The sequence below is a fragment of the Paralichthys olivaceus genome, chromosome 16 (genome assembly GCF_024713975.1).
Source record: "Paralichthys olivaceus isolate ysfri-2021 chromosome 16, ASM2471397v2, whole genome shotgun sequence".
NCBI lineage: Eukaryota > Metazoa > Chordata > Actinopteri > Pleuronectiformes > Paralichthyidae > Paralichthys > Paralichthys olivaceus.
In genome coordinates this window covers 18159649-18167509 of record NC_091108.1, presented here as the reverse complement: position 1 = coordinate 18167509, position 7861 = coordinate 18159649, and the positions used below count along the sequence as shown (strand labels likewise).

Here is a 7861-nt window from a genome sequence, read left to right as displayed (position 1 = left end):
ATTTTAAGCTTTCACTGATCTGTAGACGTAATTAAGTCTCATCAGGACATCGTCGCTCGCTGCTGCCTCGCACTGCATGAGAGGATCACAGCACAGACAGATGACACAGATAAGCGCTGTCATTAGCCACCAAGACGGTATCGACGCAAATAGGCCTTATCCTGCTAATGGAAACATTCAGCCGTTAGAATGTGGAGCGGTGCAGTCTGGGAGATGTCAGGCGGTCAAGAGGCAACCAAAGGTTTCATGGCTGCCAATAAGATCACACCCGCAAGGTGAGGAGAGTACTTCATGTAGTTATCGTTGTCACATGCCAACCATGCACAGATCTGCAGCAGATGATGGCACAGTGGAATTAAATTATCTTTTCTACCCATCCAGTGTAATTAAATATGACATGATGGGTGAATATGACCTGTGTGTGTGAAAATGGATTATGCTCACAGATGTTTTGGCCAGCTGTTACTCAAAGTATAATCAATATTTTTATAACGTCCATTTACCAAATGCCTTTTATTTCTTTTTAAGATCAAAACCTTGGATTAGAACCCACATAGATGCGAAGAGCTGCCCCTGTCTTTGTAAAAGAAAATGCAAGGTCTACCAACTAAATAAGATTATTAGCTATTTCTGTCCAAATTAACTTTGATTATTTAACACATCTCTGTCTTTCCTCTGTGTTTGTGTTTAAATATATGATTTTAAGAATGACCCATGACATCATATACATCTGGTCAAGGCAAAGCAAGGCAGTTATAATTATAAAGCACATTTCGTACAGTGGTAGATTCAAGGTATTGTGCAGGCACATTAAACAAAACACAGTAAAATCAGAAAGCACGGTTTAAAACAATTTTTAAGAGGATATGGAAATTCAAAAGAATGACATTTGTAGATGTTTTAAGAAGAAAAAATTGGTTCTGTAAAATAATACAAATGAAATAGAAAGAAATGTGTAAAAGAGGAAAATGGAGATGATATGAAGGTTGTAGTTTATTGGCTGGTGTCCTCTAGATAAGACAATACAGTGGTTTATATGCGTCCGGCTTTAACATGGGTTTTCCTGAAAACTGGGGTTCATGAATCTTGACATATTTTCCATTATTAATTTGAAGATCTTAATTTAAAGAGCCAACATGAAATGTATGAAAAAAACAACAGCACCTCGGTAAATCATTCAAACTAACGTACAAACCACACATGTGAAGAGGAATGAAACAAATTTAGTTTCCTTTTATGATAAAATTGACTAAAATCTTGTAGGTAAATCAAGTAGGCTAACTTCACTCTCCACCATAGACTGTCGATAAAAGGTCTGCACACAACATCCAGCACACAAACAATCAAAAGTGGAAGTATATTCTAGAAGTGTTTTGTTTTAATTCTGAAGTAGCTCCAGAGAATTAACACAGGACAAGAGAACAGTCCATTCCAAACAGGCAGGTTTAGCAGCCACTGCATTATTTATTATTATTATTACATTGTAAAGTAGGTGTTCAAATTGATTATACCAAGTTAAAATGTCAGTGTGTGTGGTTCAGATTAATATGTTAAGATTCTCTTTGATTTAGCTCCAAAACAAACCCATTATATTATATTCCAGGACAACGCAAGTGATGTCCCAATATATTTGAATCACTGCTTTACATCTCTCAGTATGAATGGCCTAGCAACAAAAACCCAATTACACGCCCTCTGTCAATTTGTCAAACAAAGCTCCTGACCACTGCAAGTACATGACATGCCCTTTACATTGTGATATCAAACTACTTGGGATGTAGATTGGCTCCACTGGCTGAGAAGTCAATTTCCCCATGCAGCCATCTTCTGATGTGATTCTTTGTGTCAAATCACAATTTAATAAGCACTTTTCCACATTCAAGCCCGGAATGTAACAAGTCAACCTTTATTGATGCTCCTCATAAGACGAGACAGGCCTTTTTTCACAAGGTTATTGAGATGGCATTGAATTTAGATAATGTTGCAGCCAAGAGATTTATAAGAAGCTTGACAGTGAGGCAGTCAGGATACATTGTGTTTTTACGGTGTCACGTGGCTTAGTAATGGGTTTACAAGATTGTATTTGTTGTTTTAATAGACTACATGTAATGTAATGATGTCCTGTGAAGGTACGCAGCACTCTAGTCATACTGTGCACATGCTTGTATTTGCTTGGATGGGTTATGTCAGTCAGTGTGGACTCAGCAGGAACCCAGCAGCCCTTGAGAAAGGCTGTTAGGACTGCAGGTTCAAGTCCCACGCAGGAGGTCTGGAGACATTTAAGTTCACTGACCTAGATTTGTAGATGATGATGTGCACTTTGATATGAAGAGAGAAACTGCTTTGTGTGGCTGTAAACATCATCCCAGTTTTGCAGCTCTCCTCCTCTGAAAGCTTCCCGCTGCCAGGACGGGGAGTTGCTTAGTGACTCTGGCATTGTGATGAGGAATATAAACTTTGTGTTTTTATGGCACATGATGCATTCTGTTTATTATCCATCTGTCATCTGTCTGAGAGCTCAACAACTGTTGCTCTCTGTCTCCGTCTCTCTCGCTCTCCAGATATTTCGGACTCCAGAGCCACAGGATCCAGATCCAGCAACCATCATAATAATACAAATAATAACAATGATCATATTGTGATTATTATGATTATGGTTATAATTATTATTATTACCTGGTGCTGCTATCATCAATAAGTATCGAGGCAGATGGCCGCCCACATTGAGTCTGGTTGTGCTGGAGGTTTCTTCCAGTTAAAAGGACATTTTTTTCTCCACAATCACCATGCGTTTGCTCATTGTGGGAACTGTTGAGTTTCTCTATAATTTTTTGGAGTCTTGACCTTACTATGTCAAACGCCTTGAGATAATGCAGCCTATGTTGGGATTTGGCGCTATACAAATGAAATTGAATTGATTGTTGCAAAAGCAAAGAGGAGGCGGTTAAGATTGAATGGGATGTGTGCAAAGCATGTTGTGATTCATATATATGATACACCGGAGGCAAGTTGTGTGCAGGGGGAATGTTATTGAACACTTTTGTGTGTACTGACTTTACTGAGTCAGTCTGTGTGTCAGAGTTTGGCGAGTGAGAGAGTGAGCAGGAGGCTGAGGGCGTGTCAGGCATGGGGGAGGGGCAGGCGTGATACGCCAGGGCTGGACAGGTTTTTTCCTCAAGTGCTTATGAAAGAAGGAAGGCAGGAGCATCCGCAGCTGACGTACTGCTGGACGTGACAACAGGAAGTACAGTGGCGGGTTCCAGCATGGTGCTAGACACACCAGCAAGATGGCCGCCAGGGACGCCACCTCCCACAACAAGGAAACGCTCATCTCCTCAGTGAGCCCATGTGATGGAGACAAAGTGCCAATAGGGGAGGCTGCAGAGCTAACGTAAGGAGACATAACATTGACAAATTCAACCGTGTAGTAAGGCAACCAACTAACAGCAAAAACCAGTGTTGAACCAATCAGCAGAGCTGTAGCTTTCTTGTTGCGCCGATCTGCGACAAGGGTCCCCCGGCAGCTGTGGAGGTGAGAGATGATGAGGCCGCAGTTGATGGCGATACAGAGGAGGGGGGCCACATAGTAAACCAGGAAGGCAGGAACCAGGAAGAACAGCCACTCGTCTTGACCAACTGACCATGTGCAACCACCATTAAAGTTGATGTAGGTCACCTTGGGTAGCGCCATGGTTACTGAGACCAGCCAAATGGCTACCACAGTGCATAATCTATGGGAGAGGTAGACAGTACAGGTTTATTTATTGTACCGGAGGATCACCGTAGACCTTCTCAATTAGCTCTGCCTTCACATTCTCAGTAGATCAAAGACTGGACACAGCTCATGTTGTGGTCCTTGTCAGGTTATGTACAATGTGTTTATCAGACCTTTTTTTCTTTGTCTTTTTTGGTTATTTCCACCAAGGAGGCTATGTTTTCTCAGTGTTTGATTGTTCGTCTGTTAGTTAGCACCATTACACAATGGACAACTGGATGGATGACCAAGTGCAGTATGGGTCATGGAAGAACCCATAAAATATTGGTGCGGATCCAGATCAGGGGGCGGATCCAAGATTATTTTTTTTATCACTTTCTGCAATGTTGTGAGATGGATCTTGATTACAAACCCCCAGGTATATTGAGGGGATTGATATCTATGAGTGTGTGCAGTTTGACGTGGCTTGATTGAATAATATGATAATGCAGCTGAGACTCGTACCAGACTAGAAAACCAAAACACTGAGAAAGATGATAACTTTAGAAAGCTGCAGGAAACTGCAGAGTTGGATGATTTCTGTTCCGGTCATTGTTACCAGTGACACCTCGCCCATCATATTGTCACTTCAGCAATTGTTAATATAAAAAATAATATTGATTAGAGCAGCTTTCAAGTACAAGGCTGGGGCGATCTAGGTTTTTATCATGGCAAATTCATTAAAAAGACCAAAACTGAAAATGTGTCAGTATTTTCTGACTTTTTCAACTAAAACAAATGAGGACGTAAATATTTTTAGCGAACATACAAAATGCATTTGTTGGAACCATTTTCAGACATGGGTCAACAGTGTGTGATGTGAGTACTTTCTGTGTTTCGTCCTGTCAGACTCTCACAAACCCACCTCTGCATGATACTCACACTTGTGTCAGACTAGCAGGAGGTCTCATCCGTGGGGCAACAATACGATACCGCAGCACTGACAACGCTGCAAGACTGAAGATCTCCACTCCCACTGTGACTGAAGTCATAAACCCCAGAAGGACGCAGGTCCCACCTCCCAGCTGCCAGTTCTGGAAACTAGCACTCAGAAGCACACAGGGTAGGGTTAGCAGGGCGCCCAGGTCTGCCAGGCTGAGGTTGAGGAGCAGGACAGAACTCGGCTTGGAGCGACTGCGTGGGTTCTTCACCAGCACCAGCCACAGCAAGAGGTGACCTCCGACCCCCACCAAGAGAGAGACCAGGCTGACCATGGGAAGCACCACAGTGAAGGAGATGGTGGTGTTGGTGGAGACAACATTGAAGAGGAGGTTGACAATGGCAGGCATGGTAAAGATGAGGCTCTAGCACTAAGCACAAAAAAGACAGAGGTAAAAGACAGATTTAGAAATTGTGGACAGTTGAGAAAATACAAGAAACGGTGGGAGGATGTAATGCATAAGGATTAAAAAAAAAGAATTTGAGTTATTCCTGGAAATAGGATTGTGGATGAAGAGGGAAAGGCTAGATGAGGGGATAAATGAGTAGGAGGTCATGTAGGGGGTAAGAGGAGAGAATTCAAGAAAGACTGTAGGACAAACGAGTTGAGACAGGAACGATGATGGGAAACCAAATGCATTATAGAGAAAAGGATATTTAAAGGGGATGAGAATTACCAACAATTGTGAGAGCGAGGTAGAGAAAATCATGAATTTAGAGAGATACACAGAGTAATGATTTAGAAAACTAATTCTAATAGTCCGTTATCTCCCATGTATTATTCATGTCTGCCTCTCCTCCTGTAACACCTGCATTACAGAGCTCACCAGGCCTTTCCCAGTGACTGACAGGCCTGATGATTCAGATGAGATGGTCCAGTCCCCGCTCCTTCTCTCTCTGGAGACTTTAGCAACAAACCCTCGGTAACATCAGCAGTTCGACCGCATCACGACACATTCAAGACACCTCGCCTCGGCAAACACACGGCACAGACAGACAGGAAGGGAGCGTGTTCGTTCCTAGGGGGATAAACAACACACACACACACACACACACACACACAGAGGATAAAAGTGCAGTCTTGAAGCAGTAAAGTTGACCAGAGCCCTGCCAGTAAACAAACCACTTATCCCCATAAGTAAACACGCCACTTATTTGCAGTTGAGGCGATGACACAGCTACCTACGCATTGACATTTGGGAAGTCTCTCTGAAAAATTGATTTTACTTCAATGTCTGTGCAGAAAGTCCAACATTTGCCCTCATTCTTTAACTCCGAATGCATGAACAGGAACGCACCAGTGAATTTGTGAAGGCTTCATGGATCGATTCTGCCACTGTCACCCACATCCCACCGGAACATCCTCAAGAAAACAAACCACAGCCCTTTGATGGCGGATTAAAATAAAAGCTCTTTAAAACACCCTGGGAATTTTCGAGTGAGACATGCAGTCTTTTCAAATGTCTAGACTCACTAACGTCATCCATTTTTTTACTTTGCCACATTATGTATAACCACATAAAGGAAGCATTTAGCACTTTGGGGAATGTGCTTATTTGTTTATCTCCAAGTCCTAGATGAGAAAATTGATATCAAACTACTGTGTGTGCATTAACTATGCAGCTGGAGTTAGCCTAGCATAGCATAGAGACAAGAAGCAGGCAGCAACAGCTAATGTTGTTCTGTAAAATAAAAACGCTCTGTTGACACTGACAAACAAAAGCAGATGAAAACATAACTTCCTTGGTAGAGGGATAGATGTAAAATTGGTTATTTCTTTTTTTCACACGTCTATCATTTCCTTAAAAATATGAATAAAGATACATGTGATTTTCTGTAAATATTATCTGAATTTGACAATATTCTCTATCTGTTTGTATTTAACTTTTATTTTCCCAGAAGAATTTCCTCCGAGTTCTGCTTGATTTGAAGTAATTTTCAAATCATATCATTAATTTATGATTAGAAAGTTTATTATTCAAAAGTTACATTGAATACTCACCTCAACATATTTTGCATGCAGCTGTTGTATACTGATGAAAGAATAATTATTTTTAGCATATTCCAACATCCATATTTTAACATTAAGCATGCAATCAGCTAATTAATGAAATCACAACTGTCTTTGCTGTTACATATTCAACGGTTTTTCTGGTCCTGCTTTTTATATTTGAATAAAATCAAATTCTTTATTATCTTTAATGATTAGTTTCAGCCGTATCAATATAATTTGGAAATGCTGGAGCATATTGGTGGGATGCATCATTACACCCAATTTGTCAAAAAATCTTATGAACTCTATCTACGATATTGTTTGTGTGAGGGACAGATGGACGAACAAATTAACAAACATTTGTTCATTCCTTTATCCATCTGTCCCTTTCGTGCAGCATCTCACTCAAACTTAACATCCTTGTCCAAATTTCATCTTCAGGGGTGAATGATGATGTGAGCTTTACACAACATAGAAAAGGTCAGTGCGGTAGCTTTGTGTTTTTTTTTTCCACAGTCCACTCTAGCTAGTAATGGTGAATAGAGGTCTTATACGAACGCGATAAGAGGAGAAACTATTTTATTGAGGGGAAAAAACTCATTAGTAGCCATGCACGTTCCAGTTCTACTGAATTGTATTTAACACATTAAAATATCCTAAAAACAGAACTCCAATGTATTTGTATGCATCTTGTCAATCCAGTTTCATTAGTACAACAGCAGCTGGATGGGGAGTGAAGAGCAGAAGTAGTGGAAAAGAGCTAAAAGGGAAAGACGAGACAGATTAGCAGAAACAGCCAAGAACACAGAAGTGATGGGAGGTACTGAGATATGAAATGAGCAGCACAAGGCTAAACTAATTGTGTTTAATTTTAGACGCATTGACCTCCTGCTGAACCGATTTACTGATTTAGAAGTTATGAGTAGCTCTGGGCTGTTTTGTGTCCAACTATTCTCACTCCAGAGTCACAGTACGGATTTATCTGTAGCATGAAAATCAATCCAGAATGTAATTTGCAGAGGAAAACAGAGAGCAGACGGAAACGACAGATTTACGTACAACACGAATTTAATCTGAAAATACAGATGGATGACAAAAAAGAAAAAGCTCAAATGCAGTGTCTGGAGAAACATAAGGGATGAGCAGATGCTTCCATAAAAGATGTTCTGGTTATT

At 40.8% G+C, this 7861-nt stretch overlaps 1 protein-coding gene and 1 long non-coding RNA gene across 2 annotated transcripts; one reads left to right on the top strand and one right to left on the bottom strand.

The window, feature by feature from the left end:
• The first annotated feature begins 69 nt into the window (after positions 1-69).
• On the top strand, positions 70-5648 carry LOC138405131 (uncharacterized). The gene is made up of 3 exons (XR_011238818.1): positions 70-275; positions 4604-5044; positions 5514-5648. It is a non-coding gene; the product is annotated as an uncharacterized lncRNA (long non-coding RNA).
• Positions 600-5585, bottom strand: LOC138405130 (somatostatin receptor type 5). Its single transcript, XM_069511600.1, has 2 exons — positions 4637-5585; positions 600-3731 (listed from the first exon to the last, which is right to left on the bottom strand). The coding sequence occupies exons 1-2, from the start codon at positions 5041-5043 to the stop codon at positions 3056-3058; spliced, it is 1083 nt and encodes a 360-aa protein (XP_069367701.1). The 5' UTR covers positions 5044-5585; the 3' UTR covers positions 600-3055.
• Positions 5649-7861: the final 2213 nt, after the last annotated feature.